This window comes from Heliangelus exortis, chromosome 4 (assembly GCF_036169615.1).
Source record: "Heliangelus exortis chromosome 4, bHelExo1.hap1, whole genome shotgun sequence".
Taxonomy (NCBI): Eukaryota; Metazoa; Chordata; class Aves; order Apodiformes; family Trochilidae; genus Heliangelus; species Heliangelus exortis.
The window spans coordinates 23934339-23946853 of NC_092425.1; the positions used below are offsets into that span (position 1 = coordinate 23934339).

Here is a 12515-nt window from a genome sequence, read left to right on the forward strand (position 1 = left end):
GCCAACAAACAGATTTCTAAAGAACAATACAAAACTAAGGTCAATTTCATATTTATCTCAAGTTACCTTCTAGAACAGAAGGCAATTAAGGATCTCCAGCAAAGCTTTAACAATTACGCTTTTCAGAAATTCAGAGATACACTGAAAAGTCACAAGGTAATATAAAACTTAGTAAGAGTAAATAGTCTGTAGACTTTATAGGCTATGTAAATACCTGACTACTATCCATAGATGATTCTCCTTGTCCATCTTCTTGAGCAGAGACTTGACAATTTTGCAAGAAATCCTTGCTTAGAGCTGTTCCAAGCCACTCTTTACATTGCAGTGATACCCCACTTTCCTTTTTTTGGGAACCTGAGGCAGGTTCTCTACTTTTGTTCGTGTTTATCTGCAGTGACACGAAGTTGAATGGCTTTTTGTTTTCATTAAGTTGACGTTTGTTGTTAGCAGCTGTTGCCCTGCCTTGAGAATCACTTCCAATGCTTCTCTATTAAAAAAAAAGAAAAAAAAAGTTATAAAAGGCACTTCATCTTTTTCTCCAATATATTCTAAATACTGTTCAATTTCACCACTTGGATTAGTCACTGACTAGCCAAAAAGCCAGCTGAAGACAGTGCTGGTGATTCGTGCCATATATTATCCAGCAAGCAAGCCCGCCCTCCAAGGACAGCTGAGAAGCAAATGGGTTCTGCAATTCTTTGTTACCGAAGAAATAATCCCTTATACTTTTATTTGTTTTGGACAAGGGAAGGATGAATGTGCCACTGAGAAGCAGTTATGGCTCAAGAATTCATACCATACATTTCTCTACACCCTCCTGAGAAGCATTTTTTAAGGCTACTCTTCCGCTTAATCCAGAAGGGTAACAATGTTCACAATTACAAACTGGCACTTCAAGAACAGACTTTCAGAATATGGTAACAAATATTTTTGAGTGGCAGACAAGCATGATGAGTAACAAATACTGTTTGGCGACAGAGAAATATGCTAATGATGAGAGGAAAAGTTAAGACAGCATACTCTCAAGCATTAGAAAGCCACAGTCCAAAACTTTCCACAATTTTCTGAAGTCCAAAACCAGAATTTTCATTTGACTCCCAGGGTGCCTGTAAGCTTTTTCTAATCTTAATCGCTCATGCAATCTTAATGATTTGACAAATGAGTAAGAAATAGTTGAATAAATTTTGTATCCATATGTGTAGTGGGAACTAGTATTCATGCAAACCTGATCCAGATCACTGAAGTTTATTCTTTGCTTAAGCCTCTCTAGCTCAGCCTGCTCTGGAACAGACATCTGGGTCATGTATCGGGTATGAGGAAAACTATGAGGAGTTCTGGTCTTCCGTCGTCCCATTCCAGGTGAGGATTCTGGAGATATATCATTTGTAAGCCTTGCTTCAGCTTCCCCAGCAAGCTTTTTCTTGTTTTTTTCTGAAGACCTGTTTGCTTTTTTCTGTTTACTTCCCCAGTCCTTCAAAGGAACCAAAGGGAGGAGAAAAAAAAAAAAAAAGTTGCATTTGTTATCCACATAGATAAAAAGTAAATATTTCAATTCAATGAGAATTTACTTCCATTTCAGAAATAAAAATAAAAAGCAATTATCAAGACATGCACTAACTTGTCTAGAGCAAACATCACTTTACAAAATGCAATTTTACTCCACTGTAGATGTTAAAAATGGCTTGTCATGAAATTTTCAACCTATTTCATCCTGCATTGCAATAAATTAGTTTCAAATGAAGCTAAAATTGCATTTTAATTCTTTGCTAAAGAAGACTGCGCAGCAGTTCAGAACTTTGAAAATAAGTGTTTTCACGTTCATGACACCCACAATTCTTCTGGGTCGAGCTACTTTTATTTACCACTTCCCATGAATACAGCTACACATTTCACAACCTCTGAATAACACTCATTACTTGCGTACATCTACCACAATTATTTTTATTGGCTTTGTGGATATTTTACTGTAAAGTTGTACTGACAAGGCTTTGGGGTTTGCATTGTTACCTGCCACTAACAGAAGCTTCTTGCTAATTTTAATATACAGCATAAAATGCCAACAGAAAGAGAAGATGAATTATACCGTGTTGTTTAACCGGTCATCAAGGCTCTCATTGCTCCAGCTAGGCATGTCCTGATCATTCATGCCTTCTTCAAAGGGACCACCTCCTGCTGCCATGACAAGCAATCAATAAAAAGAATCTAAAATAAACAGGTAAAAGAAATGTGCTGTATTAATAAAAACCAGTTTATGCAGAGCATCTTGAAAATTCATAATCTGAGATGACAGCTACACACACATCATAAAATGAAAACACAAGGCCAGTTTAGGAAACTAAAATTCTCTGTTCAGTAAACTGTTACTAAAAATGTAACAGTACTAACACCACCGATACTGCCATTAAAAATAGAATACAGAGTAGTTGCAGGTTGGGGTTTTTAAAAACTTTTTTTCCATCCCTGCTCTTAGATTGCATATTTATTTTTTTAAGGCTTTCAATACTCAAAATACACTATACACTGTTTGTTATAGTTTAACAGCTACCAACTGTAACCAACTACCAGCCAAGTAGTTTGTAGTTCATAAGGTAGTCTTTCTAATAAAGTTTTGTAGTTTACAAAGTCTGTATTTTCAAGTCCAGGGTAATGTTTATTCAAAACAGTAAGTGACTTCAGAGATGTAGTATGTCAAACTTTCACATTGCCCTACTAAGATGCTGACAGCAGAGCACCGAGGGGGATACTTGATACAACACAGAGAAATTAGGTATCAAGAAAAGGATTTTTACTTTCTTTAATACAGGAGTGAATGCCACGCCACCTATACTATTATAGCTTCTACCAAAACCTAACAGAATAATTTTGGTTTCCTAGAGCTTTGCTGCTTTCTAATACTGTCATTCTGTACAGTAAAAAGTTAATAGATACATTTTCACTTTCACTTCTAGTTTTGACATCAGTAATAAGAAAGCTATTAAAGCTGCAAGATCTAAGTAATCCTTTAAAGGAGCAAAATTTGACTTTTCAAAAATCCTGTTCAAAAAGGTGAGGAACACATAACTCTATATACTCCCAGGCTGCAATAAAAACTGTACAATTTAAGTGCTGCTGGCACAGTTCCCCTGCATGGTGCTACAAACTTTTTCTATGAACTTCCATTGCATAGAAGAAAGTCTTGCAGAGAAATCCTTCTTCCAGCTAGTTTTAGGTACTATGTTACACAATCCTAGTTTTAATTTTAACAAGTAAAAATAATAGTAAAAGGACCATTTATTTCTAAATGTTTTACTGCAGCCTTTCTACTATTATTGTCACACCAAGATTTTACACAGTACAGGGGAAGAGAGCAGCTAAAACTCAAGATTAAGAAGTATTAGAGAATTTTGTGGGTTTATTATCATCAGTTCCAGCAAAAAAATAATCCTGAACTAAAAGTTGTACTAGTACACCTATATTGCTTAGGTACAGAATTCAATCAAAATTGCAGCCCTCTCAGTAGGTGCACAAAGTAAGGAAATGGGGACCTACCAGGTATGCTCATTATACCATAACCACAGAATCCACTCAACAGTGTACCAACATAAGACATGCTGCCACAGTTTGGAGCAACCTATAAACTAGCTACCCAACAAGGCTGAAACTTAAATAAATAAATAAATAAAATCAAACAGACAAATTCTCAACTGAATAAGCTTCCTGACCTGGCTAACCTTGTGACTACATAAGAACTATCTGTAGGTTCAACAAAGGCAAATTAAAAGCCATGCCATCAGGAGTGAAACCCAGTCAGATCAACTGTAAAACCACACCTCCTGTGCAACTGACCTGTCACATTTAGAAAGTATGAACACAATACCCTTTCATATTTGTTCTCATGTAGAAGTGCAAGTATTCTATGAAAAATTTGTAGGAAAGCTCTCCTGACAACTCAAGGTAAATTTGCACCAACTTTCTTCAGTTACAAGTGTTCAGCTTTGTAGATGAGCAAGAAGGGAAACAGTAGAACAGACTACACTTATTTCAACTTATTTCAACATTACAACCAGCACTCTATCCTGACCCATGCTGCTAAGCATAATGAGTTCATCTTGACAAGATTAGAGGCCATTTGGGTTTACAGTCCAATTCAGTAAGCTGTTTCCTCATCACCACGTTATATAATTCTTCTGAAACCCTAGCAAGTTTTTCCCTACCTTCCACTGGAAAAGCAAGACATGGCAGTATTGTTCCTTATGTTCCTTATGTAATACTATTTGCATTTATTTCATTTAAGACTTCCATAAAAATCTATCTCCAACTATCCTTGATGGAGGCATCTCTAATTCCCTCTGAAGTGAATTCACTGCCACAGATGGAATATTTTGAATAATATTCTCAAAGAGGGGCACTGGGCATACACCAATGCACCATAATAAATACAGTTCAAAAATAAAGCTATCCTGACTGCTTCCAGCAAAGAGATTTTAAAGTGTTCTAACAGAACTGTGTCTTTCCCAGACAGCAAGTCTCCAATTATTCATATCATAGTCTTTGATATTTCCAAATCAGTTACATTTCAAGGGTGTTTAAGATCACAGAGATATGTTGACCTATTTTATCCCTTCAAATCAGTTAAAAACACAGAGGTTCATCCAGCTTTTCTCTCAGCTTCTCCCCATGAAGCTTTCGTTTTCACCTCCCCCCACACACTTCATTAATGCGTATTTTTTTCTTCTTTTTCGTTTTACCAGGTATTTCCATAAGAAATCCTCTTACAAAAGCTTTGGTATCCTCCTATTATGCTATTTCTGCATCCAGCAACACATTACCGATTTCAGCATCTTGCACATGGAGAATCTGTATAAAAGCTCTATTTGAGCATGTTGTACTGCCTTACAACATTTACTAAAGACTTGGAAAAAAAACCTTTTAAGTATATTTCTACAGAAATAATAAAGTAACTATAAAATTGTAGTCAAAACATGTGAGATAGAAGTCTATATTTTGTATACCTCATAGTAATATACTTGCTTACAAGTATCACTACAAAACACAGAACAAATCAAAGATACATATTTTAAATGTTTTTTCCTACAGCCGAGTTGCATTTGACCTTTTTTCCTCTAGAGCATTCATGTGAACTGCAAGAGCTCTGAAAATTCTGCACACAAACATTTGAAGATTAAATGGAAAACAGGAAGTTGTAAAGAGCCCTAACAGAACCATAAAGATTGGAAACGAGACCAAATATTTTTTAAGTTCAGCTGTTTAAAAAAACGCACTCCTCGTTAAGCTTAAATTTACCATTAACCCAACAGAGTATGTCACCAACAGGAGCAGACAACGGAGCGAGTTCTCTCGTTACACTGGACAGCCCTCACAGGAACAAGGCGCTGGCAGAACTTCAAACTCCAGAACTCGGGCCAAGGGAGGAGATGCCCAGCATTACCAGCCTGCAGAGCCGTGACCGAGCCGCGCTGCTCAAGCCCTTCCTGGCGCCCCGCAGGCTGCCGTCCCGACCTGGTCCGATCACACGGCGGGGCGCCGAACCCAGGCCCAGCGGGTCTCGCTGCGGGCAGCAGCCCGGCAGAGCGGCTGATTCCCGGCGGCCCTGGCCGCCGAGCTGCTGCCCGGGGCGACCCAAGCGCGCCGGGGGCGGTCAGGAGGCGCGCGGAAAGCCCGGTCCTTCACGGCGCCAAAACCGGGCCGGCCGGGGGGAGGTAGGCGGGCTCCGCTCAAATCGCTTCAGGCAAAAGCTCGGCTGTTACCACGGCCCCGCCGGCGTCTCCTTGGAGAGCGAGTAACGCACCCTCCCTCTGGGCGGACGGGTGAGACCCGCTCAACCTGCTGGCACCGCAAGGGTTGTCCAGGGCCTGCCCGTCCCAGCTCCCCCGCCGGCCCGGACCCCTCCTCCTCGGGCAGCGAGCCTACTTCCCTCTCCTCGCCGCCTGGGTGCCCACCCACGCGGGCCCGCAGGGGCGTGCAGGCCGGGACGAGCAGCCCTGCCCCACCACCGGCAGCCGCCGCCGCCTCCCCCTCCCCGCTGCCAGCGAGAGAAGGCGGCAGCCCCGCTACGCGAGGGGGAGTGGAGGGCGGCTCACCCCGCGGCGGAGAGGAGGTCACCCAGGCCCGGTTTCTCCTCCACCGACGTTCGGTACCCGAGGGGCCCGAGTTGCCCCTCCGAGCTTTTCTCGCCTTCCTGCAGCGGAGAACGGCGGCGGCCTCGCTTCGCTGGATGCGGCGGGGCAGCGCTACCGGAGGGACTCACGGCCCTGCCGTTACAGCCGCCGCCGCCGCCATCTTGGCCGCCACTCGGCGAGGGGCGCGGGAGGCGGCCCCCAGCGGAGGGACACACACACCGTTACCTGGAAACGCCGCACTGCCACGCCCTTCCGCCCCGCTCCACGTGACGGCGGAGCCTCCGAGGGGGGGGGGGGGGGGGGGAGGGCCTTTCCCGCGCTCCTCGCCCCGCGTGCGCCGCCGCCACAGTGCGGGGCCACCGAAACTCCAAGTCCCAGCGTGCACTGCGCGGAGAGCGGGCCCGCGCCCGCCCGTCCGTCCCGCAGCGCCTCCTGGGAGCGGTAGTTTTCCTGTCAGGACAGCGCCCGGCCCCGCGGCGGGGAGTTCAACGCCTGTGTGCCGCTTCTTGGGCTCGTGAAACAAAACCAGAAAACGATGGTGGACCGTAAAAGGCTTTACCTGACTACCCTGAGCGGGGACGAGTATGAGGTCATGTCCTCATTTGGAGCAGCATCAACCCTAAGAGTGTTTCTGTCCGCATCTTTCGTCAGTGTGATGTCACACCCGAAAATGCAGCAGTGAAAAGGTGGAAAAAAGTGAAGTCTGTTCTACGTTTTCCCTTCTTGTTGTGCAATGCCATTATTCCTGCTTTGCTGCTTGGAGTTTACAGCTCTGGGTTCTTCAAACTTTCCTTTGGGGGGAAAAAAAAAAAAAAAAGTCATACAAAAAAGAATTTGGTGTTGAAAAAAATAGCTGTGGGTAATACTTGTACTGTGCTTTATTGTTGTGCTCCAATCACTGGGTTCTTCCAGATAAATTTGTGTTTAGCAGAAGTTGTTAGTCCTTACGGGGCTGGACTTGTGCAAAGCACTCTGGATTTTCAGTTTCTGTTTTAGTGATGCTGGTATCGTTTGTATTTCATTAAAGGGGTCAGTCTTTGTTGTCAGAGTGGGAAAACCAACTTACCATTTTCAGCATCTCCATTACACTGAATTTCTGAAGCAGAATCTTTAAGAAGATTTTACATAATAAAAAAAATATTTACATAGGCTTCACAATTCATCCGTGGCAAGAAACCTTCTACTGGTACTACAGGGAAATGATGTAGGTGACCCCATCTCCTCTACATTAGTACTTAACCAAACCAAAACCAAACACATGAATCCTTTTCAATTACTTGTTAATCTACCTGTAACTTTAGAAATGGAACTAAATGATTGAAAAAACAATGAAGTAAACATGTTACAATAAAAGTGTTGCAATAAAATATCATTGTTTTCTCCAACAGGTTGCTTCAATCTCAAACGAATAGTTATGGGCAACACATAGAGAGTGAAAGAGCTGAGTCCAAGACTGCCTATTATTTCAGTATTTTCTCTTATAGGCTCCTGACTATAGCCATAACTCAAATAAATTTAAGAAGAATCTGTAGAAATTTAATGGACGCTCTCTTTGTAATAAATATATATTATTCATGGATGTTTAGCACACGATTGTGTTGCTGCTGGTCAGATACTTCATATCGTCCAGTGGCATACCTCCCATTGCCCGGCAGGTGGAGACAGAATTTAAGAGGAAATAGTGCCTTTTTACAATGTCTATAGCTATTTTTGTTGCTGTGGTTTGTTCTTAAAATACAGCTCCCTCGTTCCTATCGTTTACTGCAGAAAAAAAAAAGGAAAAAAGATATAAAAATATAATACACTGTTAAGGAAAAAGAATAAATTAAGTAGATTTTAGTATGTTTTAGTAGCAATGGCTTTACTTGTAGTCCCTATATGTCATAACTATGGTCTTCCGTACGCCAGGATATCATATATTGGTAGTGTATCTCTCATAGGAACTTAGAGCATAATTACTCTGATTCCTGCTTGACATTTGCAGGATGATTTTTATTTTCTTATTGTTTTCTGTCCCTCCTCTGCAATGGGCTGTAAACTTGGTCTTTAAAAAATAAATAAATTTTAAAATTAAAAAAAAAAAAATAGTATGAGCTCCTCAGCCATTTTTCACTGAGGATTAGGACTGAAAAAAAAAGATAAAATAACCATTAAAGAATTATAGGTTGTACTGTAAGAAGTATTATTTCCAGTAGATGGCTCTCCACTTCTGTTGCGCAGTAACAGCTTGAGATTTGGGAGCAACTGTGAGCAAAAACCAATGTGGCTTAAAGAGTGTTTTGTTAATTAAAAAAAAAAAAGAGAGAGAAATACATTTTTTGGGGTAAGGCCTGTTTCAACACTAATGAGCTTCTAGATTGACAGTAACTAATTCCTCCTACAAAGGTCTGTGTTGTAAGTGCTTCCATCAGCAGACATGCTGAATGCACTCTCACAGAAACTGAATGGATTGTCTTTGAGAGCCCAATTTAATTAGGATTGAAAACTATGTCAGAGACGTGTGATGATTTTTTTCTTCTGCATCTGCTGGATGTATCTTATTAGTTTTACTTTATTATTCCAGAGTGAAAGGAAGAAAGCAAACAAAATAGAGGCATGTATGGAGTAGAAACAAGAAGTGAAAGATTTGAGTTTTCCTGAGGCAGAGAAGATGTGAAGAGAATTTGGAGAGAGAGATTTTTAATGGCCCTGAAACAAAGGTAGTAAATATAGGACATTCAGTTCAAATAGTAAGTGTCCACTTTGTGTGCTAATTTTGTGACAAATTTTTTTCTGCAGAAAGGACACTGGCCAAAAATGGTCTATAGCCATAATATGGCTACACAATGATTATCAAGCTACAAAGCCACAAGTAGTTTTTCTTTCTTTGGTTAATACTGAATTGGAAAGATCTTTTAAGGCAATAACAAAGAGTTTTGTGTTAAGTTAGAGGAAGATAAAGTGTCCACTTATCCCTTTGGGATCTGGTGTAGGGTAGAAGCACAGGTGTTTAAGACTGCAAAGCCAAGCTTTAGGCTGGTCAAGGATTAACCACTTCAGTGCCAGTGGAAAAGAAAGCAGTTTTTGATGATCCACTTGAGCATAATAACCATCAGAAGCAATACAGAGGGAAACAGGCATTAGCTACCCTGGCCAGACCTCTGAGAAGTGTATGAATCTCAACAGAAGAATAGACAGGATCCCTGCTGTAAACCTTTCCAACATCTGTATGTGTCAGGAAAGTAATCTTGATACTGCCATTATCTTCTAAGTCTATAGTACTTATTTTTTGTATGCACTGGAGATATTACACTCCAGTCAAATATTAGTGACTGGCATCAAACCTAGTGCAAAAAAAAGTGATGTGATGGAGACATGAAGCATAACCAGTCCTGTTTTATTAAATAGGCTTGTTTCACACAACCAAAATACAAGAGAAGCACCACCATTGCCCTGCCTAGAAGCCCTACAACAGTTTTTTGCTCGTTGTCCCCTTTTTATTACAGCTGTCCAAACTGTTGCCCAAATCCAGTGTAGCTTTTTGATAATTTTATTCTCTTGAATATGTGGACCACCTTTTATGTAAATAAAATTAACTTCTGAACAGTCTAAAGTAACTCCACTCAAGCAGGTAGTGCTGTACTGGCTTTCATCAGTAGTCTGCCTTGGAACATTGTAAGCCATTTAAAATGTCAGTCAGCTATGCAAACACCCACAGCACTGTGTGTGTGAAGCTGCCATGCAATGTTTTTATTTGTGGAAAACACAATGGGGAGATACAATAGTATTCTGATAACTGGCACATTATCAGTTATAACTACTTAACCAGATTTTCTTGTAAACATACTATGCAATTCTGAAGTGAGTCTATACAAAATAACAACAACAAACAAACATTTACTTTTGGAAAGGAGGCTAACTGTAAAAACATGGACATAAAGAGATTTTTAATCATGAAGCTGAGTTTGCCTGTCTTTGATTTCAGCTCTGTTCTGATTCAGTAACAAAATACTATTGTGGAAGTAACACATTCCTACTATATATGTTGGCTATACAATACTGAATGCATATTTTCAAATATGTGATTTGAGCCAACCCTAGAATGGAGTCAATTACATGTTTTCTATTTTATCTTTAGCATTACACAAAGAGAATGCAGAGAACATAAATTATTTTGTAACTAATAGAATGAAAGTAAATTTTGACAAACACAGAGTAGCACTTAATGACTGTACCATCTTTGACACTTCTGTATCCACAACTGAACAACATGACAACTGAATGTGATTTAAAACTTTCCTGGATAAAAATCATATGCATGAGAAAAATTAAAGCTTTGTGTTTTATAAGTGGTGCTTAACACTGGCGTTACAGCTTATCAAGGAAATAGCAGTGATTTTTTTGTACTAGGAAAGCTTCTTGTGTGCTTGTAACTTCTCTGAGTATGAATGATAAAAGGATGATATTACACACACATTCTTGTGTTTGCTGGTGTGAGAATCTTCGGATGGTTTTGGTTGGAAGGGATTTAAGAATTATCCGGTTCCAAACCCCCTGCAATGGACAGTGACACCTCTGACTACTAGACCAGGGTTGCTCAAAGCCTCATCTAACCTAGCCTTGAACACTTCCAGGGATGGGGCATCCACAGCTCCTCTGGGCAAGCTGTTCTAGTGTCTCACCACCCTCGTACTAAAAAATTTCTCACTAATAACTAATCTATATCTACCCTCTTTCAGTTTAAAACCATTAACCCTTATCCTATTACTGTGCTCTTTATCAAGGAGTCCTTCCTATTCTTTCCTGTAGGGCCCCTTTAAACACTGGAAGGCCACTATAAAATCTCATGTAGCATTCTGCCCTCTCAGCCAAGCAACCTCGACTCTCCTAGCCTTGCCTCACAGGAGAGGTGTTCCATCCATCTGATTATTTTTCTGCCCCTCCTCTGGACCCACTCCAACAGGTCCGTATCTTGCCTGTGTTGCGGACTCCAGAGCTGGACACAATACTCCAGGGGGGACTCACTGGAGCTTTTTTATGCAGCCCGGGATACAACTGGATTTTAGAGCTGTGAGTGCACATTGCCAGTTTATATTTATCTTTTCACTCACTAAGTCCTTCTCTGCAGGCCTCTCTCAATCCACTCATCCCTCAGCCTCTGTCAATGTTTGGGCATCCCAAAGCTAGCTTCTGTCAGATAAAATACCTGTGGAGGTACTCAGCTGAAAGTGCTAATATGATTGGAACAAAGATTGAGGGCTTTTTGTGATAGCCATTTCTTTCAAACATTCACAAAAGATATAAAATTGTTTTAATACAACTGACCGTCTTTACCTTGATCATAGGAAGTAATAAACATGTTCATTAATTTAGAAGTGAGGAGCAGCATTTTATCCTTTATACATACTTTTGTCAAAAACTGGTAAGAGTAATGATCATTGCTGTATTTTGCTTCACTTCTGTGTAAAGCCTCCCAAGAGCAGCAAATCTCAATAAGATTTGTGTGAACAGCCAAACCCCCCTGAAGGCTCTGCTAAAGCACATGGAAAATGAGGATGTCATTGGTGGTAACCAACATGGCTTCACCAAGGACAGGTCATGCCTGACAGATTTGGAGGGCTTTTACAGTGGGGTCACAGGAGCACATAGCAATAGAACAAGAGGAGCTTTAAACTGAAGAAGTGTAAATTTAGATTACACATTAGGAAGTAATTCTTTAGTATGAGGGTGGTGAAACACTGGAACAGGACTGGAAGTTGTGGCTGCCCCCTCCCTGGAAATGTTCAAGGTGAGGTTGGATGGGGCTTTGAGTAACCTGGTCTGATGGGAGATGGCCTTGCCCATGCAGGAGCTGGATGATCTTTAAGGTCCCTTCCATCCCAAACCTTTCTATGATTCTATGATTAGGGTCTATGGCATTTGTCAGTTATTCAGTATTATATATCCAACATGAAAGACTTTTCTCTCTTCCTTTTATACTTGTATGACTTACATTTGTGTACTCTTTGAGAGTCTTCCATTTAATATGTTTATTCTTGTATAACCATTCTGGTGGTGGGTAGCCTATAGGCTTCTCGATAACACAAATATCTGACTTGACAGTGTATATAATTCTTGCTTAACTGAACCACAGCCATGCATTGTAGCCATTTAGTCTTTGTTTAAAGACTTTAAGGGATGGAGAATCTTCTTGTAGCCTTTAATAAATTATTTAAATGATTAATAAATCTGAGTTTAAAATGCCATGCTCTTTTTCCACTTTCTAAATTCAGAGCCCACCTACCAAGTAACCGTGGGTTACTTGGTCATGCATGTGTCTCCCTCCTTGCAGAAGTCATTAGCCATAGCAAGATTCCCAGTAAAACTTATGTGCTAAATGATTTTGAATTTTTAATGGTTCTTATTGTAGGCTACTCA

The 12515-nt window shown here is 40.7% G+C and overlaps 1 protein-coding gene across 39 annotated transcripts in view; it reads right to left on the minus strand.

Moving 5' to 3' along the window:
• PCM1 (pericentriolar material 1) overlaps positions 1–6417 on the minus strand; it is a 42085-nt gene extending 35668 nt beyond the window's left edge. For 36 of the 39 annotated variants that reach the window (XM_071743411.1, XM_071743410.1, XM_071743405.1 and 33 more), the window contains exons 1-4: positions 6081–6214; positions 2084–2202; positions 1226–1471; positions 215–487 (exon numbers count right to left, since the gene is read on the minus strand). In XM_071743411.1, coding sequence (XP_071599512.1) covers positions 215–487; positions 1226–1471; positions 2084–2179 — 615 coding nt within the window. In that variant the 5' untranslated portion in view covers positions 2180–2202; positions 6081–6214. Of the gene's footprint in view, positions 1–214; positions 488–1225; positions 1472–2083; positions 2203–5311; positions 5332–5428; positions 5454–6080; positions 6215–6344 lie in introns of those variants that run through there. The other 3 variants (XM_071743399.1, XM_071743374.1, XM_071743376.1) reach the window with 3 other exon arrangements.
• Between the last annotated feature and the right edge of the window lie 6098 nt (positions 6418–12515).